Below are 27,496 nucleotides of genomic sequence, written 5' to 3'. Positions count from 1 at the left end.
TGCTCGACCTCGAGATCTTTTAACATGAAACGAGTTTTTAATGTCAAAACATATTTTTGAGCTCAAGTTGAACTCAGCCCCCCACAACTCGATTACAACCCTAGATAAATATAAAAAATTTACAAAAAAATATAAAATCCCATAAAAAACAAAGAAATGTTCCAATAATATTCTCTAAATATAATATATTTGTAATTTTCATTACCAACCTACCACAATATAATGAACATAACCAATCAAATCAGTCCAAAGAAAACCAACAACTTTAGGGGAAACAATCAGTCCGAAGTATGATCATTGAACCTTCCCTTAGGGAAAGAATAGTCTCTAATCCTAAAGTTAGCTGTGGTTTCAAACTTCAGCTATGGCTCTTTGAAAGAAACAAATCAAATATATGTGTTTGTGGGGATATACAATGAATTGAAGCATTAAACCATACATCATCAAAATATATCAAATATAAATTCAAATCAAATGAAAGGAAGCAGGTCTATAGAGAAACCCTAAGATCTTACACAAAGCAATAACTAAACCTGGGACTTAAAAGGGTTCCAGGTTCTCTGCCTTGCCACTAATCCAAGGCTTCATTGACAGTAATATCCCAAAGTCCTAACAAACAGAAGCAAATAGATAGAGTCAATAGAGAAGTTCGCAAGGCTGCTACAAGAATACATAGTTTCCCAAATTACATATACCCCCAATGCAAATAAAACATCACTAGAAGAATCCAATAACACATTCCTACTCTAGAAGCAAACATATTACAGATTGTGGTTGCGGTATCACAAAAAAGGTTATGTCAATACCAACAAAAAAAGTGAATGGCTCGGCTCAGTAGAGGTACAGTTGCTTCCCGTTTTAGGATACAAGACCTTCCCGTTTTAGGATACAATAGAGATCTTGTATCATAAAATGGGAAGCAACTGTACCTGTACTGGGCTGAGTCGTCCACTTTCTTTGTTGGTATTGATAGAACATATTTTGTGATACAGTTAGCTTTTGAAACTTTACAACGGGGATTAAAGGAACAAGAAGCAACCCCAACTGCAACCACAACCTTTACCTATTGCAGAGCCTTAGTTATCAGCTTTTGCTTGATTTGCACTTGCACATCGACTTCGTTTTTGTTGCGACTTATTCTTCCTCCCTTTCACTAGTACATCCGGGGGATCAATAGCATCATTCATTCTGCCCCCCAAACTCAATGTAGGAGTAGGATTTCCAGTCCAACTTTTTGTAGCTGTTTGCCACTGCCTTCCTCCCCAACCTTTCACATTCATATAATGCATATTGCTTGCTTGGATAGGAGTAGTAGCAGGTTGCTCTCTCTCCTCTGAGCATGGTCCAGCAGCAGGTCCAGGTCGCATCTTTTTAATTTGGACAGGGTCCACAGAAGAAATGCAGGACTCCGTCATTCTTTTTCCCAAGTTAAAGGTGCGTTTCTCTTCTAGAGCAGGTATAAGCTCCTGCCCGAACAAATATTCCATCAACTTGGTTCTTTGAATCTGTCCATTCAAGAACCCAGAAACATAGTAATTGGAAAAGTGGATGCAATCGTAGATTTTTTTTAGTTCTGGTGCTCCTACTGCTCTTGAAATATTTTGAGACCGATCAGTAAAATCTTCAACCTGTCAAGGAAAAGAATTAGCAGAAGATGATTAGCCCAATGAGAGAGAGAGAGAGAGAGAGAGAGAGAGAGAGAATTAGTAGAAGACTATGCTTAAAGGATGGGCAGCACTACAAAATTTCTAGGCAAGTGAGTTAAGTTACCCTTATAGAGTCATATTTAGAATCCCATGTTTTCAAGATCCAAGATCCTTCATATGTGCTGGCACAAAGACCCTTAGGCCAAAGTTCCTCAATTGATGCTAGCTGTAATATTAAGAAGCCATCAAAAGTCTTTTTTAAGTTCATTTGGCATACTAAACCTTTTATCAGAGGAAGATATCCATGCCAACCAATTATCGGGCCCAACTTACAACCATTACCTTGATTAGTAGACTGATAAAGAGTTCACCCAGAGATTCACCATTCCTCTTTCCATAGTTTAAAAAATTATTAACTAGCTTCTCCACTAGTGCAGGATCAGTACCATCTAGAACATGGCAATACCATAAAACTAGTTAATCCCGAGAATAACTGATTTACAAGAAGGTAAACAATAATATCCAGTAGCAACTACCCAAACATCAAGAAGAGAGCACCACCAGTATCTGAGGCAAATGGAAATATATTTTTTTCCTTAGTTCTCATTTTTGGTTGACCAATTGTTAGTAACAGAAGATTTTCGCATTAAAATGCAATTATATAAATCATCTAGAAGCAAGGTGAAGGAAGCAGATAAGAACATTTGTTGATCAAGTGAAGTATCAAAATTGGGAAGATACATTCAGTCATTTTCCACTCCAAATACGCATTTCAAATATTTCTCTATCTATATTCCAACCTGCAAGCATGGAGCAAGAATTGCTACTTTTTCTTACCCCTGAAACACTTCTGCTTATAATTCTGTCTAGACATAAATACTACATGGTTTTAAGGATGACAAAATTCATAATAATACCTAAAATATGTGTTAAGATGTTACTGGGGTCTACATAACTTTTATAAGTAATTTGATACAAAACTCAGCCATAAAATGATTGAGGTATGCTGAAATTTAAAAAGAATAAAAACGTTACCTCCTGTTGCATGAATCTAGCACCTGACTTGGGTATAAATTTTTATAATCACAATAATCATCTTTTATCTGTTCCAACTACTTTACTTATTTGCAATTTTCTTATTATTTACACCAAATAAAAATTTTCAAAAAAGTGTTGAACATTATAACTCCTAAGTGGGATTAAGGCTTGTGATGATGATGATGACGACCACAATGTTTTGAATATTATAGCATAAAAATTACAGTTTTGAGTCATACCCTCGAAAATTTTCACTAATTTATCACTTTAAAAAAAAAAAAAAAACAAATCTAGATGCCACCCTTTTCAAAATCATTACCAGTATACCACCTTTGCAGCCACCAGGGATGCCATGCTAGGGTAGCATGGCTAGTCGGTAAATGCATACCCGGTTGTGGCATAGGGAGTTATAGCATAGAATCGCTTGCGCTGCAGGCGATTCTTGATAACACAGTCAAAAATCATCTACAGCCTGTTGTGTCACAAGCGGTTATTACAGGCTTTCTGGTCAAGTACCAATTGCAGCAACATATTATATTTTCAGTGACTTCGGTTTTATCATTTTCTGTGCTGGTGTTAAATCTGTGAGCTCTGTAAGCTTTGGTTCTGAGAAACAAAAGTCTTTCTTGTATCTATGCTAATTTCTCAACTAATTTGGTCCAAGATTTTCAGGTTTTTGTTACTACAATGAAGTCTTGCTTTTGAATTTAGATCTTTTGTTGGTGATATCAAGGTGCTTGTACGTTATCTATGTGGGGTTACACTTGAGAGGCTAGGCAAGATAACTTCTGTATTATATTTGTATTATACGTGTTAAATAAGATAAGCAAAGGGTATTAATGTAATTAATTTAAAATACTTATATATATATATATATTTTCTTGTATTATACATTTTGGATATACACACATTATTTCATTCACATGGTATCGGAGCTACTACATAAACTCTAACCCTAGATCCAGCCAACGCCACGACCGCCAGTCACTCGGTCGATCATTGTCGCGTTAGCCGCTGTCGGCCTTGTCCTCCTCATCTCCGACCGTTAGTCGATCTTCTTCCCTTCATCGTCGATCACATTTGACCAGGTGAGTTTCAGATAGTCGTCCCTCTTCTAGCCGACATGTCTTCTCCAGCTGGCTCGATTCCCAGCGACATCACACGCATCTACAGTCGCGACTCTCAGATCTGGTGTGCGTCCTTCTCCTTGGCTAACGAGTCTCAAATTTGGTGCGTCCTTCCGTCGGTTCGTGTTCAAACGTTGGTGGATGCACAGTTGCTAAGTTTGTTGTGGAAGACTATTGGGCTGACTTTGATACTTATATTTTGACCTCTTTGTGAGTAGTGCTCTATGGACTCAGGCTTGTGAGTTGTATATGAGTGACATCACTCGTATTTATGATGTGATTGGTGCTTTGTTCAATCTACGACAGACTGATTTAGATATGACCACCTATTTAGCTAAGCTCCAAGCTTCCATTATTGATTTTAATGAGTTGATGCCCTTTGCTACAGATATTAAGAAACAACAACAACAGCGTGATCAAATGTTTATTGTTCTCTGTCTTCATGGGATTCGACCGGAGCTTGAATTAGTTAAGACACAGATTCTCGACAGTGCCTTTCAACCTTTTTTGACAGAGGTATTTACCAGGTTACTTAGAGCCGCTTCTATTATTACTGATCGTGGCACGTCTATACCTGGAGACCACTCTGCCCTTGCTACTACCTAGATTGATTCTCATCCTAGTCATGGAAGTAATTTAGGTGGACGTAGCGGTGGTTGTCATGGTGGTGGGCGTCCTTGGCCCCAATGCTGCTATTGTAATTGTCTTGGTCACACTTGAGAGACTTGCTATCGCTTACATGGTCGCCCACCTCAAGCAATTGATACTGCTAACGTTGCTGTTGGTGCTTGAGACGATCAAGAGTCTATCACATCTTGTGATTCCTCACCAGTGACTATCTCTGAGGGGGAGTTTGCTCAGTTCCGAGCAACATAGCAAGCCACTTCAGTTGTCACATCCCTTGCTCACATCAGTAACCCTACTACTTGCTTTACTAAGTCCTCATCTTCTCTTGGCGCATGGATCTTCGACTCCGGTGCCACCAATCACATGTCTGGTAATCGTTCTCTTCTATCCCATATTCAAACTTTGAAGTCTCTACCTCTTGTTACATTGGCTAATGGCTCTCACGCCTCAGTTGCAGGTATCGGCACAACATCACCCCTTCCTACTTTACCATTGTCATCTGTTTTACATTTACCACAATGTTCTTTTAATTTACTTTTTGTTAGTCAACTCACTCGTACTCTTAATTGCTTTATAATCTTTTTTTTTTATTTTTTATTTTGTTCTTGTTCAGGATAGGAGGATTGGATGGACGATTGGCACGAGGCTTGAGTCTCACGGACTCTACTATCTATCTCACTTTGCTTCATCAGTGGTGTGCACAACGATTGCTTCCCCACTATAGGTCCATTGTTGGTTAGGGCACCTGTCTCTACCCAATCTCAAGAAGATGGTTCTCAGTTTCTCTAGTATTTATTCCTTAGAGTGTGAGTCTTGTCAACTTGGGAAACATAGTCATAGTTCTTTCCTGAGTAGAGTCAATAAATGTGTTAGTTCTCATTTTTCAGTGGTTTATTCGGATGTATGGGGTCCCAATCGTGTCAGTTCAAAAGAAGGTTTTCGTTATTTTGTAACCTTTATTAATGATTTTTCTCGAACTACTTGGCTATATTTAATGAAAAAGCGTTCAGAATTATTTTTTGCCTTCACTACATTTTGTGCTGAAATTAAAACTTAGTTTAATATGCCTCTCCATGTTCTTCGTAGTGATAATGCTTTTGAATATTTGTCCTCACTATTTAAATCCTATATGGCATCTAATGGGATTCTTCACCAAACTTCGTGTCCTGGAACCCCATAACAAAATGGGGTGGCTGAATGAAAGAATCATCATTTAATTGAGACTGCTTGAACGCTTCTTCTTCATATGCACGTTCCGCTTCAATACTGGGATGATGTTGTCTTAACTGCATATTAATTAATCAAACGCCATACTTTGTCCTTAATGACTAAATTCCTCATTCTGTTCTTTTTCCTTCCTTGGGTTGACTTGTATTCTCTCCCTCCTCGTATCTTCGGAAGCACTTGCTTTGTTCACCATCTTGCCCCCGATCATGATAAGCTATCCACTCATTCCGTCAAATATGTTTTTCTTAGTTATTCATGCCTTCAAAAGGGGTATCGTTGCTACTCTCCTCAATTAGCTTGTTATTTTGTTTCAGCGGATGTTACCTTCTTTGAGTCATCTCCTTATTTTCTCTCTTCGTCTAAGTTCTTCGAGTCTGTGTCTACTGGCTTACCTTTGCCTGTTCTTTTTCTTGACCTTTCCTTTTCTCCTTGTCCATCGCCCCCTACCTCTCGCCTCAATCGCCTTGATCTTTAGGTTTATCAGCAGCATCCTTGTCCTGTGGCCCCACCAACAATGCCTGTCGTTGCCAGTCCAAGGGAGCCGTCCACTGACTCATCCTCTGTGCCCATTGGTTATTCCTTCTATGGTCCGTCTCCCTCGATTTTTGATCTTGACTTACCCATTGCTTTTCGTAAAGGTACTCATCATTGCTCCACTCTCCATCCTATTTCACATTTTGTTAGTTATAATTCTTTGTCCCCTAGATATTCTGCTTTTGTTTCTTCTTTATCTTCTATTTCTCTTCCTAAATCTGTTCCAAAAGCTCTTTCCCATCCCGGGTGGCGGGTTGCTATGGTTGAAGAAATGTCTGCCTTACATTCCATTGGGACTTGGGAGTTGATACCTCTTCTCAAGGGTAAGTCTACTGGGTTTACATTGTAAAAGTTAGTCTTGACGACTAGATTGATTGCCTTAAGGCTCGCCTTGTTGCTAAAGGATACATTCAGGTTTTTGGCCTTGATTATGGCGACACATTTTCTCTCCTATTGCTAAGATCTCCTCTGTTCGCCTTTTCTTGTCCCTTGCTTCTAAGTTTCACTGGCCTCTTCATCAACTGGACATCAAGAATGCCTTCTTTCATGGCAATTTATAAGAAGAGGCGTATATGGAACAACCTCCTAGCTTTATTGCTCAAGGGGAATCTAGGCTCATTTATCGCCTTTGAAAATCCTTATATGGCTTAAAATAGTCTCCTTGAGCTTGGTTTGGTCGATTTAGTTCAGTTGTTCTTGAGTTTGGGTTAATTCGTAATGGAGCTGATCATTTTGTTTTTTATCGCTCTCAGTTTGGCCGCCACATTCTTTTAGTGGGACCATATTGATGATATAGTAATTACAGGGGATGATGATGTTGGTATCACTGAATTGAAGGCACATCTTTACCAACAAATTTAGATTAAGAATTTGGATCCCTTGAAATATTTTCTGATTATTGAGGTAGTTTAGTCAAAGCAAGACATTTATATTTCTCAAAGAAAGTGTTGAAGAAATCCAACTCCAACAGTCACCACCGGAGACATCCTTCCATTGGATCAACCCCTTATTGCTAGAGAGTTACCAGGCATTCATCCATCCTATCGGTTATGTTGAATGAGAGAAATTGGTAGAGAGAAACCTTAGTTGGAGGAAATAAATTCCTCACCTAACATAGATATTATACACCTATTTATACTAATCCTAAATGGATGATGACATCATCCATGACATAAACATGACGTTAGCCATGACATAAACATGATGTCAATATAACTAAAATGATAAATCTCTAAGCTGGAACATATGTATTATATGTTCTAAACTTGTTACAATTATAATTTATTCGAGGGCGCGTGAGGGTGTTGCTGTAAAAGATGGTTGCTCCTCAAATGAGTAACAAATTCGACCGACAATTAGAGGTTGCTGAGGTGATGACTGGAGGCAGATCTTGGCAGCAGCGACGATGATAGTAGATCGGCGATGCACCAGCAACGCAAGATCTATGCAATGCACAAAATTTGGAGAAGAGACTGCGAGATCTAAGAGATGAGCTGAAAGGAGATAGAAGGAGGTCTGAAAGCACGTCGATCTGAGAGCCGCGCTGGAAGGAGATGAGATCTGCAAAATCCTAGTCACGAGATATGATAAGCAGCCACGAGATCTGAGACGAGCGGTCGAATTTGAAGATTGACGGTCGGATCTAAACAGTGGTGGCCGGATCTGAGGGATTGACGGCTAGATCTCAAGGATTAACGGCCAGATTTGAAGAGGAACGGCCAGATCTGAGAAATGATGGCTGGAGAGACAGCAACCGATGAGGCAGATCCGACGAGAGACCGATGAGGCAAATTTTGATCGAAATTGACAGATCCGAACGAAGAGAGGCAAATCTGGACAATGAGGGCTGGATGGACAGATCTGGATAGAAATGATGAGGGGCAACAGTGGCTGCAATGGCTGGATTTGGCACAGATCTGGAGAGGAACGACCGGATCTAAGGCAAGCATGGCTGGATCTGAGAAGACGCGACCGGAAAGAGACCGCAGAGATAGATCTGACCTGATTTGAAGCGTTGTTTGGTTGGATCTGGGCAGATTTGGCCGGAGAAAATTACTGGCAGTAGCAACGGTGGCCAGATCTGGCCGAATTTGGTCGGAGAAAATCACTTGCAGTAGCAACGACGACCAGATCTGAGGCAAGCACGGCCAGATCTGGGGTTAGCCACGAAGAAAATGGCCGGATTTGAAGCAAGACTGGCCAAATCTGGTGAGCAATAGCGACAGAGGCGGCGGATCTGGATGGGAAAGGCAGCGACAGACAACTGCAGCAGCAGATCTGGAAGCAAGGGCCGACGGCAGTGCTGTGAAGACGACCGATCTAGAAGTGGCAGCGACGGCTATGGAGGTGAGATCTGAGGCCGACCGCGAGATCTGAAGTCGCAACTAACCAATGAGGACGTTGAAGATGAGATCGGCCGTTGATTGTGATCGTGACGACCGATCTATGGTCGACAATGACGGTTGACAGATTGGTGATACAGCGGCAATGATAAATAGACGCAAAAGGAGCAACAGACGTGCAAGGAGGCAGTCGATCTGGAGGAAGGAGGCGGCGCTGGGTGACGGGCAGATCTGGATGTGAATGGTGGTCGACAGATCTGAAGCAGTTGGCGGCAGCGACATAGGTGGACGCGGGAGCAGGTGGCAGCGACAAAAGTGGTGGTTGGATCTGGGTGATGGAGATGGTTGACAACTAGGGTTTTGGTGGCTTTGATACCATGTTGAATGAGAGAAATTGGTAGAGAGAAACCCTAGTTGGAGGAAATAAATTCCTCACCTAACATAGAAATTATACACCTATTTGGATGATGACATCTTCCATGACATAAACATGGTGTCAGCTATGACATAAGCATGATGTCAATATAACTAAAATGATAAATCTCACAGGTTAGATGGTAGGAACTTCCTCCAATGGTCTTAGCTGGTCAAGACAGTTCTTAAAGGCCGAGGAAAAAGCAGCCACCTATCAACAAACCCTCTAGCAACTAACGATCCCAACTTCAATACATGGGATGTGGAAGATTCCTGCATCATGTCATGATTGTGGAGTTCGATGCAGTCGGAGATTAGCAAGAACTTTATGTTCCTTAATACTGCTCGTGAAGTTTGGGAGACCATATAGTAGACCTACTCACAAGTCAATGCATCAGTGATCATTGATGTTAAAACAAAGTCCATGGTACCAAACAAGGGCATGCAACTACAACTGAATACTACAATCTGATGAGAGGTCTTTGGTTAGAGCTTGATCAATATCAAGCCATTAAGATGGTATGCCAAGAGGACACTGCCACTCTCAATCGAATCCTTGAACGAGGTTGGATAGTAGAGTTCCTAGCAAGCCTAAATCCTGAGTTTGATCAGGTTCAAGTACAAGTCCTTGGTAAGGATAAGTTATCTAATTTAAATGAAATTTTTGCTATTGTTAGGAGTGAAGAGAATAGAAGATCTGCCATACTTTTTGTCCATAGCACAGAAGGATCGACCTTGGTTAGAAAGCAAGATGGAGGCGGCAACAAATCTGGAAAACAACATACCAGGCTCCTAGAAGGTTGGATTATAGGCTTGGGGGTCAAAATCGAACCTCCAACCGTGATGGACAGTGGTGCATGTTTTGTAGGAAGGAAAGGCACACTAGAGAAACTTGTTTTAAGCTACATGGAAGAGAGGCCGTGTTAAGCAGGATAGGAGGATTCAAGAACATGGGGCAACATCAAGGCTATTTATCTAACAAAGATCCAAACGAGGAGGCAGCAAAGAAAGATATTTCAGAAGTGGAAGAATCTACACAATTGAATCCGGAGGAATTAGGCAAACTAAAAGCTTTCCTTTGGACGTTCCAGGATGGAGCCTCATGCTCCTTGGTGTAGCAAGGTAACCTTTCCTTTGAGTCTTTCATTACTTCTAAAACTGATAAGAATAGCATATGGATCCTAGATTCGGGAGCTACCGACCACATGACCCCTAACATTCAGTTTTTTGAAACATATGAAGCTCTTGAACCCACTAAACAAATCACAATTGCCGATGGTACTACTATCCCTATAGTAGGAAAAGACAAAGTATCATCAATTTTTTCCACTTAACCAAGTTCTTCATGTCCCAAGCCTAACAACAAGTTTGATCTCTATTACCAAACTAACTAATGATTTAAATTGCTTTGCTATTTTCTCACCACACGTGTAAGTTTCAGGACAAGGGCACGGGGAAGACGATTGGTGTGGCTAGGGTTCACAATGGGCTCTACATCTTGGATCGGAAGGGTGAAGGCTTTATAATGAAGCAACATAGTTTGGCCTACTCCTCTCAGTCTGCCTCTAACCTTTCTGCTATATGGCTACATCATTTTAGATTAGGACATCCCTCATTTATTGTGTTAAAACAAATGTTTTCGTCTTTATTCAATTCCTTAGATCCTAGCAATTTTCAATGTGATGAATGTATTATTGCAAAACATCATTGAGTTTCTTATTCTATTAGCAATAAACTGGCTTCTATGCCATTCCATTTGGTTCATTCTGATGTTTGGGGGCCATCCAAAATACCTAATTATTCTGGGGCAAAGTGGTTCATTACATTTATTGATGATTGCACGCGCATGTGTTGGGTGTTTCTTCTAAAAGAAAAGGCCGCCATAGGATCAGTGTTACCCACATTTTTTAAAATGATCCATACCCAATTTGGCACTCCTATCAAACGATTTCCCACTGATAATGCCCAGGATTATTTTAACATGCACTTGCATAACTATTTTCAGAAGGAGGGTATTGTTCATGAGTCATCTTGTGTTGATACTCTCCAACAAAATGGGATGACAGAGAGAAAGATGAGGCATCTTCTCAATGTCACACAAAGCATCCTTCATCACCATCATGTGCCCAAATATTTCTAGGGGGAAGCGGTTTTGACAGCCACATATGTCATCAATAGGGTGCCTTCTAGGGTTATTAATGGCCTTAGTCCTTTCCAAAAGTTAATGACCTTTTTTCCTGAAATAAATCACCATACACTATTGCCCCTAAAGGTGTTTGGGTGTGCTTACTTTGTCCACATCCTTAAAATTCATAAGGATAAATTGGACCCTAGAGCTCTTAAATATGTGTTTCTTGGGTATTCTCCTACTCAAAAGGGGTATAAGTGTTATCATCTTGAATCTCGAAAATTATATGTCTCTAAGGATGTCACATTCAATGAATCCCAACTTTTCCTTGAGTCTACCTTAGTCAGATTAGCCATCATTGATCAACCTAACCTAGATTGGGAAAATCTTAACCCTACCCTTGGAACAACACCATTAGGCACTGATTTCTCTCACTCTTCAATTCTTGCCTCTCCAATCTTACCCAATTCTCCTAGGGAGAAGGAAGGTTCTGGACATGTTGATACTATTAGATACAAAGGCTCTCCCTATGTCTATAAGAGACGACAGCCCATTGGTGATCCTTAGCCACACTTGACATCAACTCCGAACTTGAGTTTGGATAGCACACCAGGTGAGAACCCCACGTCCAGCAATCCTAACCCAAACTCAATATTCTTGGAGCATACAGACCTCGACCTTCCCATTGTTATTCGAAAAGGGGTTAGGGCATGTACTAAACACCCATTGGCCAACTACTTATCCTACCATCGCCTATCACCTGCCCATAAAAGCTTCTTGACTTCTTTGGATACAATTGCTATTCCCAAATCCTTAGAGGAAGCCATGAGAGATGTCAACTAGAAAGCAGCTATGATGGAAGAGATGAAGGCACTAGAAAAAAACCATACTTGGGAAATGGAAACTAAACCAAACGATGTAAAACCGGTGGAATGTAGATGGATCTTCAATTTAAAGTATAAAGCTGATGGATCACTTGACATGTATAAAGCATGATTAGTTGCCAAGGGATATACTCAGTCTTATGACATTGATTATTTGGAAACATTTGCCCCTGTTGCTCGAATGACAACTGTTAGAATCCTCTTAGCATTGGCATCTACCTATGGATAGAAATTACAACTTGATGTCAAGAATGTGTTAGTGTAGGTGCTCTAGACCCAATCAGATTGGGCATGTTGTACACTAATAATTGTAATCATGTTTATTATTTGAATAAGAAGTTGTTCAAATTTACAAGAAGTCTTTCTATTAGTTTCTTGTTATTATTATAATAACCGAATGAAACTAGATAGAAGTCCATATGATGTATACTGTGAATAATCTATAAAGATGTGAGATGATGCATCATAGTTTCTAGACATCATTAAACGTCCCAAGTCGTAGCAATGTCAAGAATGGACATTAACAATTGCGGTAAGACTTGTATGTGCTATGTTTTTGCTATGTGATAGCAATGGGGGTCTCACACCCATAGGCATGGGAATGCCTAGGAAAGTACATAGGTGACTAATGTTGGAGAACATGTCATTGGACATGACTTGCCATGAGAATCCATTTTGGTTATATGTTGATGGTATTCTGATACGAGATGGGTGTAACTAATCCTTGGACCTGAGGTTGTCACGGTCATCTCATAAGAAGACCGGTATGCTTTGACATCGTTTCGATGGGTCTAGACAAAGGCTGCACGTGGGCGATCGTTGGGTATATCGTGAGGCTTATGGAGATGGGTGTATAACCAAGATGGGACTTGTCTATCCCTTGATAGAGGATGATGTATCTAAGGCGCCTTTGGTGGATATTCACTTTAAATCCATGGTTATGGTGAAAGAGATCAATAAGGAGTTATTGATTTACTTTCTAATTAAGTGAAGATATCCGGAAGACTGAAGAAAACTCATGTGATCGTTATCAAGCAACACATCGCCATACTTGAGATCACATAAGATACATTGACGAGAGGATCGTATTACATGGTAACTATGCTCGTGAAAGATTATTTGCGGATTATGAATTCTTCTGAATAATTGGGTAGGCATGATGCCTTGCTAGAGGCCAATCTTGTCTTATGTGTTTGTACTGACACATTGCCAACATATTCGGAAGCCTAATGAGTCATACGCAATAGGCACGGTCTCTGACTTAAACCAAGAGAGTAGACGTATGGTTAAGTGGGACACTTCGGCAAGAAGTTGTGCCGTCGTAGGTTCTCACGGAAAAAAAATAAATAGACGTAATGACGTCGATATGACGAAGAGTCGTCATAATAGAAAGAGTTTCCTAAAATAACAATTGATTAAATTAGGAAGGAGTTTCTAATTTAATAATTTTTTATTTGTTGGAGTGGCAAATAGAAAATAAAATATATTTGGACTTAAGTTAATATTTGGATTAAATTGAATTTGGGCCAAATATTAAAATAAATATTATATTTGGACTAAATTAGATTTGGGCCAAATATTAAATATTATATTTGGACCAAATTAGATTTGGGCTAAATATTAAATATTATATTTGGACTTGAATTAGATTTGGGCCATTTAATTATATTTCTAGTTAGACTAAAATAAGCCCACTTAAGATTCTAATTAAATTAGAATTAATGGGCTAACCCAATTCATTAGGGTTTTAGAAATTCTAGGATTTTTCTCTATAGATATCCCTTTATGGGTTGCCCAAATTAGAGAGAGAAAAAGAGGGATTTTTTGTGTCGTTTTTCAAGAGTTGAAAAACGTATTGCCGCTCACTCTTCCCTGTTTCTTTTGGCATCAATATGAAACGAGGGGGTTCTTTTTCATCCATACACAAGCCGCGCAAAGGAGAATGAGCTAACACTCCTATTCCGCTCTCCTTGCCAACGGATGCGTGCTGCGTATCATAAGTTAGAGGCCGGACGCTTGGACGGCTCGAATCTGTGAACGACTCGATAATCTAAAGGTTAGATTTATTTATTTATTTGTGAATGATTTGATTTCGACGCTGATCCAATCGCCGGGATCGGGGTAAGGTTCAAAATTTTTAAACTACGCTGCTTGCCCCGTAGCGATCTTGCTTTACTTTCAGTGGTATCAGAGCCATCGTCGAAATATTTCAATTCCTTACATGCGGATTCGGTTATGTTATTATTTGTGAAATAATTAAATAATTGTTGCGTTTGTATTTTTTTGGTTGCAAAACGTTTTTGGTGAAAGGGCAAAAGTTCGTGTATGACACGAAAGAGCAAAAAATAGGGTTCGGGGTGCATACAGATGCACCGGGGCGTTGAAAGATGTGGCCGAGCAGGGCCCGCGCGCGTTGGGCACAGCCTGGGCGCGCGCAGGGCCCTGGCCAGGAACGGCCGCGCGCGCTGGGGCGCAGCCAGGCGCAGCTTCGCGCGCGTATGGTGCGCACTCGAGGCCGCGCGCGGGTGCGACCCGCGACCTGCGCGCGCCTTGCTGGCAGCACGGCCTGCGGCCGTGAGCACCCAGCGCGCGCCAGGCACAGCCCAGGCGCGCCTAGCACGCCCCATGCGCGCCCAATGGCCCTTTTGGCCTGGCAGCATATGTGACATGCTGCCCGGTTGCTTCCCGGCCCCTCCCACACCCTCGGGTTTCGGTTTGACCCTTGCCCGAGGTCCATGTGAAGCACCCAGGCCGACCCTTCGGTGGCCCAATGCGTTCCGTTCCCTTAGGGTAGGGCCCGGCCAAATTGTTTGGCTATTTTTAATTATTTTTATCCGTTCCATGAGTGTATGACACTTATGGGCCGTGATTAAAATTGGGCCAGGGCCGTTAATTGAGTTATTTATTAATTATTGGGCTGCTAGTGTATGTTTGACATGCATTGGTTGATCCAAAACCTGTTGAGCCTTGTTAGTTAGACTAATGGATGAAGCCTAAGCCCAACATAATTAAAACAATTTTGTTTTTCCAAAATTATACAAATTTTCAATTTATTGAAAGCGTTTCATTAAGATTGAAATAGATGCGACTATTAATTAACATAACTGTGAATGAATCAATTAGATTGATTGCATGGGTGTATGGTATGGATCGAGTCGACCATTTATTTTATGTTGGGAATGAATGCTTGTAAATTTGGTTTTTGAAATAGGGCCTGCGTGTCCTGCATCTCTTATACTTTGATGTACATTCTTTTCTCATCTCACTCCCCCTAAATGTAACTCGGGATTTCTGATTCTATATAATGTATGTAGAATAGAATAAAGTAGTGATAGTTGTAGTCTGTATGAAGAGCAAGAGATGGAGCTAAATTGAAGACAAGATTCGAAGACTAACGAAGGCTTGAAGAATGTGCTTGTGAAGCAAGATGTGATTCTTCACCTAGGTTTGACCCGCTAGCTTCCCTTCTATGGCTTGAGGGGACTAGCTGTAGTTATCCATACCATACACCGGTTTGAGTCATTTATTATGCATTATTAATTTGATTAATTGCATGTGATGAGACCTAAATAAATAAATAATAAATCCCTCATTAATATTTAGCCAACTTGCCTTCCATCATTATGAAGCATTAGGTTTTTAGCTGGCACTTGATTTGTTGAGTCACTCAAGGTCATGTGTCATCTATGATTCTTATGTTTCATGGGCCATGAGATGTCCCTGAATGATGGGTTCGACTTAATTAGAAAGGTGGGGTTTGTTGAGTCACTCAAGGCCTTATTGAGTATAGAGGCAAAGATTGAGAGTCACATAAGATGTGCTTGACAAGGAGTTGTCAACCCAATGAATCTAGGAGTTGCATAGAGATGCAATTGGTAGTAAGTACCTACCTAATCGATCCTAGCACAATTTGTTGAGTTACTCAAGGTTGTGCGAGGGGAGATGGGATCCTAGCCCGCTAGGAAATCTTGCAACGGGATTTCCCGAGTTATGTCTTGAGGGTGGCAAACTCGTAGAAAATAGTGAGAGCAATCATAAAATGTTACTTCTTGCAATTTATGATTTTGTAATTCAATATGATTATAATAATATCTCTATTCAGTTGTTGATCCAGAATGTCTAGAAACATGTCGATAAGATCGATACTCGAGGGCAATAATACCTTCAACGAGACTAATTTCTATAACTGGGAGATCATCTTGAGGATAGTCCTCACACATGATAAGATTCTCTATGTGATAGAGAGCTATCTTTTTACGAAGCCACAAGTTAAGGAAATAGTAGCACATTAGGCCTGGACGATGCACAAGGGTGATATGATCATCGCTTGGTATATCATCTTGGCTGCCATGACCCCGAAACATAGGTCGCAACATAAGAGTTATGATGCCTATGAGATCATGGCTAGGCTCAAGGATCATTTATTGAGAAATATGTCATGGAGATGATACGTTTTATTAATAGGTTGCTATAGCTGAACTTGGGTATGGATGCCGAAACTTACCCTAAATTTGGTGTTACAAGTCCCTCCCTAACGGTTATGGAAGACTCTTGGAGAGTTGTTATCCATACTAAGGGAGACCGAGCCTAAAATTGATTATAGGCCAAGGGAAGTGTTCTCTTAGTTGAAGGGCCCAAGGCGCACAGGGGCAAGTCCAAGAGTAAGAAAGCCAAAAAGAAGAAAAGTTCTTTCATAGCGCAATTTGGAAGAGTCCAGAAGACCCAAACCCGAAAGAACAAGGAGGATGCGGTCTATCTCCACTCTGATAAACTGAGAAGTGTAGAGTAAGAAGAGTTCTACTCAAGGCATTTCAGGTATTTATGTCATTGAAATTAATCTATCTACTTTTGATCAGTCCACATGGGTATTAGATACTGGATCTAGTACTCATATTTACACTTTCATGTATGGGCTTAGGAGTACGAGGAGATTAATAATAGGAGAAGTGTACCTACACGTGGTAAATGGATCAAAAGTTGTTTCATTAATTGTAGGGACCTATTTATTAACATTGCCCATAGGGCTTGTATTGGAGTTACATAACTGTTACTACAATCCTAATTTGACTAGGAATATAATTTCTAATTCTTGTTTGACAAGGATGGATTTTCATTTTTATTTAAGGACAATAGTTGTTCATTTTATAAAAATGAGTTATTTTATGGTAAAGCAACAACACGTAACGGTTTGTATGTCCTTAATATTGATACTCCTATCAATAACATAAATATTAAGTGACTTAAATCAGGTGATTTAAATAGCACTTATTTATGGCATTGTCGCCTTGGCCATATAAATGAGACTCCCATGTCCAACTTACATAAGGATGGATATCTTAGCAAATTTGATTATGAATCATATGGTGTTTGCTAATCTTATTTACTTGGCAAAATGATTTAAGTCTCTTTTTAAAGTAAAGGGAGGCTACATAAGTGCTAGGGTTTGTGCATATTGATGTGTGTGGACCCATGTCCACCCAAGCTAGAGGTGGATATGTCTACTTCATAACCTTTACTGATGATAGATCATGTTTTGGTTATGTGTATCTTATGAGACACAAATCTGAGACTTTTGAAAAGTTCAAAGAATTCAGATTTGAAGTAGAGAAACAAACTGAGAAAAGTATCAAAGTACTTCGATCAGATTGAGGTGGTGAATACCTGAACAGTGAGTTTCTAGATCATCTGAAGTAGAATGGGATTCTCTCACAATGGACTCCACCTGGAACACCAGAGATGAATGGTGTGTCTGAAAGGAGGGACAGGACCTTGTTGGACATGATCTGGTCCATAATGAGTCGCACTGAACTCCCTATTTCATTTTGGGAATACGCACTCCTCACCGCGATCTTGGTTTTGAACAGGGTTCCAAGTAAATTAGTTACTCAGAATCCATATGAGATATGGAAAGGAAAGAAGCCAAATCTGTCTTTCCTTAAGATTTGGGGTTGTCAAATTTATGTCAAACGTGTTGACATTAATAAGCTACAACCCAAATCAACGAGATGTCTGTTTGTGGGATATCCAAAGGAAACAAATGGATATTACTTTTACCACCCATATGAACAAAAGGTGTTTTGTTGCCAAGCATGTGGTATTTCTTGAGAAGGAATTCTTAGATGCTGTGGCTAATGGGAGGAATGTTAAGCTCGAATAAGATTCAAGGCAAACCACAAACAAATACTCCCTTCTAGGAACCTGAGAAAGATTAGACACAAGAAATTGTGTCAACTCCCCAACCTTCTACACAAGAACCTCATAGGTCGACGAGGGTTCGTCGCGAGCAAGAGAGATATGGATTTCTCATCTTGGCACATAGAGATGTGCTTCTAGTTGAGAATGATGAGCCTATTACCTATGATGAGGCAATGTTTGACATTGACTCTGGATTATGGCAGATGGATGACAAAACAGCTTTCCTTAAAGGAAACCTGGTCGAGGATGTGTATATGACACAGCCTGACGGTTTTGTTACTCATAAACATGCAAATAAGATTTGCAATTTGCAAAGGTCCATTTATGGACTAAGGCAAGCATCCCGGAGTTAGAATCAATGTTTTGATGAAAAGATCAAAAAGTTTGATTTTTCACAAAGGGGAAGTTGATCCTTGTGTTTACAAGAAGGTTAGTGGGAGCGAGGTGGTCCTTTTAGTCCTATATGTAGACAATATATTGCTCATAGGGAATGGTGTTCCTATGATGCAATTAGTTAAAATATGGCTTTCAAAATATTTTCTCCATGAAGAATTTTGGAGAAGCAGCCTATATTCTGGGAATACGGATCTATAGAGATAGATCCAGGAGATTGCTAGCACTCTCCCATAGTGCGTACATTGACAGGGTGCTAAAAAGGTTTAACATGGAAGATTCTAGGAGGAGAAGTCTTCCCATGTCACATGGAATATATCTCTCCAACGCTATGTGTTTGAAGATACAAGATGAGAAAGATAGGATGAGCCAAGCACCAAATGCCTTGGCTATTAGCTCGATTATGTATGCTATGTTATGTACGAGGCCTGATATCGCATATACTTTGAGCATATGTAGTAGATATCAAGCTGATCCAGGTGAGAAACACTGGATTGCTGTGAAAAACATTCTTAAGTACTTGTGAAGCACTAAAGAGATGTTTTTGTCATATGGAGAATGAGAGCATACCATGAAGAGGTTCATGGATGCCAGTTTCCAATTCAACCATGATGATTTTAAATCATGTACAGTCGAAATTCATATTCTGCCTATATGGCTGAGCCATGAGTTAGAAGAGTTCCAACAAGAGATAGTTGTAGATTCAACAACTGAAGTCGAATACATAACAATCTTCGAAACAGCTAAGGAGGTTGTATGGATCCGTAAGTTCATTGATGAACTTAAAGTGGTGTCTAGCATTGTTGATCTAATAACAATTATTGGGATAACAATGGAGCCATCGCGTAAGCGAAGGAACCACGGTCTCATCAACGGACCAAATTTGTATTGCGACATCATCATATGATAATGGAGATTATCAGTTGAGGTGACATATATAGAGAAAGTGTCGACGAATGACAACGTCGTAGATCCCTTGACTAAAGCTCTGTCCCAGGAGAAACATGAAAGTCATGTTCGATCATCAGGTATAAGATACATGAGTGATTGGCTCTAGTGCAAGTGGGAGAATGTTAGTGCAGGTGCTCTAGACCCAATCAGATTGGGCATGTTATACATTGATAAATCAGAGTTAGGTTGGGACATCTTAATAACTCTGAAGGGAACGTGAGCTATACATTTTATCGACGCATAAGTCTAAATGAAATAAAGCAAGCATTAAAAAAGATGAAAAATCATAAGGCGGTGGGACCGGATAATATACCAACAGAAGCATGGAAATGCATGGGAGAAGAAGGTATCTCCTGGCTAACGAAATTATTTAACGCGATTCTTAAATAAAAAAAGATGCCAGATGAGTGGAGGAAGTGTACTTTGGTCCCTATATATAAGAACAAATGAGATGTTCAAAATTGTGAAAATTACAGAGGAATTAAGTTAATGAGCCATACCATGAAACTCTGGGAGAGAGTAATAGAGCAGAGGCTCAGAAAAAAAACAGAGGTCTCAGAAAATCAGTTTGGTTTCATGCCCGGTAGGTCAACAATGGAAGCTATATACCTACTGAGGCGTCTAATGGAAAGGTATCGGGATCATCAGAAGGACCTACATATGGTGTTTATAGATCTAGAAAAGGCCTATGATAGGGTCCCTAGAGAAGTATTATGGAGGGTTTTAGAGAAGAAAGGAGTCCGAATAGCCTATATACAAGCCCTTAAGGACATGTATCATGGTGCAGAGACAAGGGTCAGAACATGCGGAGGGGATACTGAATCGTTTAAAATTACAATAGGATTGCATCAAGGTTCTGCACTAAGTCCATACTTATTTGTTTTAGTAATGGATGAACTCACTAAAGATATTTAGACAGAGGTGCCATAGTGTATGCTATTTGCAGACGACATAGTGTTGGTGGATGAAACAAAAGAAGGAGTGAACACTAAGCTTGGCTATAGAGAAACAATTTAGAATCTAAGCGATTTAAATTAAGCAGAAAGAAAACAGAATATATGGAATGTAAATTTAGTAAGAATGCAAGAGTGGAGGATGTTATAATAAAATTGGAAGACCAAATCTTACAAAGAAAAGACCATTTTCAATATTTGGGATTAGTGATTCAAAAAGATGATGAAATTCATGAGGATGTCACACATAGAATTAAGGCATGTTAGCTAAAATGGAGAAATGCATCGAGAATGTTATGTGATGGTAAAATCCCATTAAAATTGAAAGAAAAATTCTATAGGATAGCTATAAGACCAGTTTTGTTGTACAGCTCAGAATGTTGGGCAGTCAAATACCAACATGAGCAAAAGACGAGTGTAGCAGAGATGGGGATGTTAAGATGGATGTGCGGTCATACAAGAAAAGATAAAATTAGAAATGAAATTATTCGTAATAAGATAGGAGTAGTGCCAATAGAGGGGAAGATGAGAGAGACTAGACTAAGATGGTTTGGTCATGTGAGAAGGAGACCAAGAGACGCTCCTGTGAGAAGAGTTGATGAAATGGAACAATTAATCAAAAAAAGAGGTAGAGACAGACCTAAGAAGACTTTGGGGGAGACATTAAAGTTTGATATGAAGTGTATGGATCTCAATGAAGATATGACAAAAGATAGAAACACATGAAAGTCTAAAATTCATGTAGCCGACCCCACATAGTGGGATAAAGGCCGGATATGTTGTTGTAAGGAGTTGTTCAAATTTACAAGAAGTCTTTCTATTAGTTTTTTGTTATTATTGTAATAACCGAATGAAACTAGATAGAAATCCATATGATGTATACTGTGAATAATCTATAAAGATGTGAGATGATGCATCACAGTTTCTAAACATCATTAAACGTCCCAAGTCGTAGCAATGTCAAAAATGGACATTGATAATTGCGATAAGACTTGTATGTCCTATGTTTTTACTGTGTGATAGCAATGGGGGTCTCACACCCATAGGCATGGGGATGCCTAGGCAAGTACATAGGTGACCAATGTTGGAAAACATGTCACTGGATATGACTCGCCATGAGAATCCATTTTGGTTATATGTTGATGGTATTCTCATACGAGATAAGTGTAACTAATCCTTGGACCTGAGGTTGTCACGGTCATCTCATAAGAAGACCAGTATGCTTTGACATCGTTTCGATGGGCCTAGACAAAGGCTGCATGTTGACGATTGTTGGGTATATCGTGAGGCTTATGGAGATGGGTGTATAACCAAGATGGGACTCGTCTATCCCTTGATAGAGGATGATATATCTAAGGCGCCTTCGGTGGATATTCACTTTAAATCCATGGCCATGGTAAAAGAGATCAATAAGGAGTTATTGATTTACTTTCTAATTAAGTGAAGATATCCGGAAGACTGAAAAAAACTCATGTGATCGTTATCAAGCAACACATCGCCATACTTGAGATCACATGAGATACATTGACGAGAGGATCGTATTATATGGTAACCATGCTCGTGAAAGGTTATTTGCGGATTATGAATCCTTCTGAATAATTGGGTAGGCATGATGCCTTGCTAGAGGCCAATCTTGTTTTATGTGTTTGTACCGACACATTGCCAACATATTCGGAAGCCTAATGAGTCAGACGCAATAGGCACGGTCCCTGACTTAAACTAGGAGAATGGACGTATGGTTAAGTGAGACACTTCGGTAAGAAGTTGTGCCGTCGTAGGTTCTCACGGAAAAAGAACAAATAGATGTAATGACGTCGATATGACGAGGAGTCGTCATAATGGAAAGAGTTTCCTAAAATGGCAATTGATTAAATTAGGAAGGAGTTTCTGATTTAATAATTTTCTATTTGTTAGAGTGACAAATAGGAAATAAAATATATTTGGGCTTAAGTTAATATTTGGACTAAATTAAATTTGGGCCAAATATTAAATTAAATATTATATTTGGACTAAATTGGATTTGGGCCAAATATTAAAATAAATATTATATTTGGACTAAATTAGATTTGGGCCAAATATTAAATATTATATTTAGACCAAATTAGATTTGGACTAAATATTAAATATTATATTTGGGCTTGAATTAGATTTGAGCCAAAATATTTTATTTAAACCTATAAAAGGATTTGGACCATTTAATTATATTTCTAGTTGGACTAGAATAAGCCCACTTAAGATTCTAATTAAATTAGAATTAATGGGCTAGCCCAATCCATTAGGGTTTTAGAAACCCTAGGATTTTTCTCTATAAATATCCCTTTATGGGTTGCCCAAATTAGAGAGAGAAAAAGAGGGGTTTTTGGTGTCGTTTTTCAAAAGTTGAAAAACATATTGCCGCTCACTCTTCCCTGTTTCTTTTGGCATCAATACGAAACAAGGGCGTTCTTTTTCGTCCATACACAAGCCGCGCAAAGGAGAAGAAGCTAGCACTTCTATTCCGCTCTTCTTACCAACGGACGCGTGTCGCGTATCATGAGTTAGAGGTTGGACGCTTAGACGGCTCGAATCCGTGAACGACTCGATAATCTAAAGGTTAGATTTATTTATTTGTTTGTGAATGATTTGATTTCGACGTTGATCCAATCGCCGGGATCGGGGTAAGGTTCAAAATTTTTGAACTACGCTGTTTGCCCCGTAGCGATCTTGCTTTACTTTCAGAATGCATTCTTACATGGTGACTTAGAAGAAGAAGTCTTCATGGATATACCACCCGGATTCAAGCAAGAGCAAACAAGAACCAACCACGTGTGTAAACTCAAGAAGGCTTTGTATGGCCTCAAACAATCCCCACGTGCATGGTTTGCTAGATTCTCAAAGGCTATGTTATTTATGGGGTATCACCAGAGACAAGGGGACCACACTTTATTCATCAAACTCACAGGAAATAAGGTGATAGCACTACTGGTATATGTGGATGATATGGTGGCAACAATGAATGATTTATATGAATAGGGATGTCTTAAGGAAAATCTAGCCCGAGAATTTGAAATAAAAGAGCATGGTCCATTGAGGTATTTCTTGGGCATTGAAGTAGCGCACTCAAAGGAAGGTATCTTCTTATCCCAAAGAAAATATGCACTTGATCTACTTTTTGAAATAGGATTGCTAGGAGGAAAAGGGTAAAAAATTCCAGTTGATCCAAATATAAAATTGGGGGCTAATACTGGAAGCAACAAAGAAGTAGATAAAGGATGATTTCAATGCCTAGTAGGGAGATTGATATATCTTTCACATACTAAGCCTAACATATCCTTTGCAGTCAGCCTAGTAAGCCAATTTATGCATAGCCCTATTGAAGAACACATGTATGTCGTGAGAAAGATTCTGAGTTATCTTAAAGCTACTCCAGGCAAAGGGATTATATTCACGTCAGGGGGAGACTTAAGGATCCAAGGGTGTACCGATGCTGATTATGGGGGCTTTCTTGTGGACAGGAGATCGACAACTGAATATTGCACATTCTTAGGAGGAAATTTGGTTTCTTAGAGGAGTAAGAAGCAAGGGGTGGTTGCTAGATCAAGTGCAGAAGCTGAATTTCGAGCCATGGCCTTGGGTGTGTGTGAACTATTATGGCTTCAGATTATCCTAGAAGACTTGAAGATTCTAGTGACAAAGCCAATCGAATTGTTGGGAGATAATCAATTAGCTATCAGCATAGCTTATAATCCTATTCAACATGACAAGACAAAGCATATAGAGATTGTCAGGCATTTCTTGAAAGAAAAGTTGAACTCAGGTATTCTACAAATCACCTATGTTCCATCTAATCAACAAGTGGCAGATGTCCTCACCAAAGATCTCCATAGTACTCAATTTGAAGCCTTAGTGAGCAAGCTGGAGATGATTGATATCCACTCCCCAGCTTGAGGGGGAATGTTAAAGAAAGAAAAACAGGACTGGGCCAGGCCTTGAAGATTCCAAGATAATCATCAATTATCATCTTCCTATTTATTTTGTTTTATTTATTTCTTGCTTTGTATTATCTTATATTATTTCTTATATTTATCTTTTAGTGTTGTAATCTAGTCCTAAATCTTAGGAGAATTCTTAGGAAACTGAGGAAAAGTTGTGCATAGCTAGCCATTTTAGGAAGGATTCTATATTAGCTATTTTAGGAAGGATTTTATGATCAATTAGGCTGATTTAGTTGGTTTCCTATTCTATTAGGAGATTACACAAATTATGGGATCTGATAAAGCTTTCTCTTATTGTTAGAAATTTATGTATATATAGCGAACCTCTATGTATCATTGAAAAAGTGAAGAAATACAATTATTCCTCTATTTCTCACATGGTATCAGAGCAGGTTTTCTAGGATTTGCTAGCCCTAATTGCCTTCATCACCTAGGGTTTTTTATCATCGCCTCTAGTGCGATTTCTTTCTGCCCTTACTAGCCTTCATCGCCAGTTCATAAATAGCCTTTCTGCCCTTACTAGCCTTCATCACCAGTTCATAAATAGCCTGGATCGAGAAGTTTGCCACCATCTCTGCCCAGATTGAGAGGTCTGCCTTCACCGTCGCGGTCAATGCCTATGCTACCATCCTAGCTGTCATTGTTTGACACTTCCGACGGCTACCTTCTAGATCGCAGCTGCCTTTGCTTGTCGGATTTGCCTCTGCTCGAGTTTGCCGCTGTTGAATCTAGGGTATTCTGATTGCGAAAGTGCTGCTATTGCGGCTAGCGATCATTATTGATCCTGCCACCAAATCCAGCTTCTTCATGAAACAACCTTAGTCGCATAGGAGGTTAGTTGAGGAAGATGTCAAACATTGGGGAAACTACACTTGGGACAGCAACTGGTATAGCCCAATCGAAAGAGGAAATCCGATCTCAACAATCTGGAGAATTGCAGAGTATTCATGCTGCCTACAAGTTAGATGGAAAGAACTATCTTAAGTGGTCTCAACTCATCTGGACTGTGCTGAAAGGAAAGGGAAAAGTTGCTCATCTTATTGGTACAGGCCCTAAACCCATTGATCCCAGATTTGAAGCATGGGATGAAGAGGACTCCATGATCATGGCATGGTTATGGAATTCTATGATACTTGAAATCAGTGATACATGTATGTTCTTAGCCACTGCCAAGGATATATGGGATGCAATGCAGCAAACCTACTCCAAGGCTAGGGATGCAACTCAAGTATATGAAGTCAAGGTGAAAACTATGGCTGCTAAACAAGGTAACAGAACAGTCACAGAATATGCAAATCAACTGAAAGCCTTATGGCAGGAATTGGACAACTACCGAGTGATAAAGATAGAGTGTTCTCAAGATGCAGTGGTCTTAAAGAATTTCATTGAACAAGATAGGGTTTATGATTTTCTGGTTGGACTTAATCTAGAATTTGATCAAGTAAGGATACAAATCCTTGGAAAGTAGAAGAGGGGTCATGCTTGAACCACAAACCACTGATAGTTTGGCTATGGTGGCCCGTGGTAAAGGATCAGCCATAAACATGGACAAAGGTACAACCTTTGAAGGAGGAAATAATGGTCAATTAAAAGCCCAAAACTGTGATAGATTGTTGTGCACTTACTGCAAGAAACCTCGACATACACAAGAAAGGTGCTGAAAACTTCATAGTAAGCCTTCAAGCCGTGAATGGGGACTAAAAGAAGGGGATCAACCTCGGAACAATGGACAAGCTCACATGGCTGCAGTACCACAAGGTGAATCAGCGTCACAGGAGTCGAGTAGTCTCAACCAAGAGGAGATTGAGAGAGTGAGATCCCTTATTAGAAGTCTTGAAAAGCCTTCAGCTACTTGCTCTTTGGTTTATTCAGGTGAGTTTCCATTTTCCTTTGGATTAAATGCCTCGAGTGTAGTCTTTACCAGCTCTTGGGTTATGGACTCAGGAGCTACCGATTATATGACCCACTCATCCCAATGTTTCTCCACCTATACTCCTTGTCCAAGCAATCAGAAAATAGCCACAACCAATGGCTCCTTAGCCACTATAGCTGGAGTAGGGGATGTCAAAATAAGCCCATCAGTAACCTTGAGAAATGTCCTACATGTTCCTAAATTGTAAACTAATCTTGTCTCTATACGAAAACTCACCCAAGATTTATGTTGTGATGTTTTTCACAGCAGTTATTGTTTATTTCAGGACAAGGATTCAAGGAGGATGATTGGACGTGCTAGGGAACGGAATGGCCTCTACTATCTTGAGACACCTAGTTAAATGAACATGACCAAGGGCAGCTTTATCCCATTCCTTCATATCAGAATGTGTTCCCTCTAATAGAGAAAGAATTCAGCTTCTCCATTCCCGACTAGGACATCCATCATTTAGGATTATTGCTCTTATGTTTCCTTCCTTGTTTACCAATTTAGTTGCTGAAAATTTTCATTGTGAGGTGTGTGAATTTGCCAAACACAGACAAGTTCCTTTTCCAATTAGCAATAAAAGAAGTCCTATTCCTTTCTACCTGGTTCACTGTGATATTTGGGGTCCATCTACCATTTCTAATGTGTCTGGGGCACGATGGTTTGTTTCTTTCATTGATGATTGTACTTGAATCACCTGGATTTTTCTGCTCAAACATAAGTCTGATGTTAGTACAGTTCTTCCCAATTTTTGCTCCATGATTCAAACTCAATTTGGGGTGACTATCACAAGGTTCTGGTTAAATAATGCTAGGGATTATTTCAACCACATTCTTACTCCCTATTTTCAGAAAGAAGGAATCATTCACGAATCATCTTGTGTGAATACCCAACAATAAAATGGAGTTGCGGAGAGGAAGAATGGTCACCTCCTTGAAAAAACCCGAGCTCTATTGTTTCAGACCAATATGCCTAAGGGTTTTTGGGGGGAAGCAGTTCTTGCAGCCACTCATCTCATTAATAGGTTGCCTCTCAGGTCTTGGGTTTCAAGAGTCCTATGGACGTCCTTTCCACATTTTATCCAACCCTCACCACTATCTCTCACCTTGTTCCTTGCGTTTTTGGGTGTGTGTCTTTTGTCCATG

The 27,496-nt window shown here is 39.8% G+C and overlaps 1 protein-coding gene across 3 annotated transcripts in view; it reads right to left on the bottom strand.

Moving 5' to 3' along the window:
- Positions 1–251: 251 nt before the first annotated feature.
- The window catches only part of LOC127803904 (protein HESO1-like), a 105,971-nt gene continuing 78,726 nt past the window's right edge, over positions 252–27,496 (bottom strand). For 2 of the 3 annotated variants that reach the window (XM_052340520.1, XM_052340522.1), the window contains 3 exons: positions 1,989–2,095; positions 1,771–1,872; positions 252–1,628 (listed from right to left, as the gene is read on the bottom strand). In XM_052340520.1, coding sequence (XP_052196480.1) covers positions 1,077–1,628; positions 1,771–1,872; positions 1,989–2,095 — 761 coding nt within the window. In that variant the 3' untranslated portion in view covers positions 252–1,076. The remainder of the gene's footprint in view (positions 1,629–1,770; positions 1,873–1,988; positions 2,096–27,496) is intronic. The other variant, XM_052340521.1, reaches the window with a different exon arrangement.

Source organism: Diospyros lotus, chromosome 6 (genome assembly GCF_014633365.1).
Source record: "Diospyros lotus cultivar Yz01 chromosome 6, ASM1463336v1, whole genome shotgun sequence".
Classification (NCBI taxonomy): domain Eukaryota; kingdom Viridiplantae; phylum Streptophyta; class Magnoliopsida; order Ericales; family Ebenaceae; genus Diospyros; species Diospyros lotus.
The sequence above is the reverse complement of the archived record's forward strand: the minus strand, read 5'-3'. Positions and strand labels throughout refer to the sequence as shown.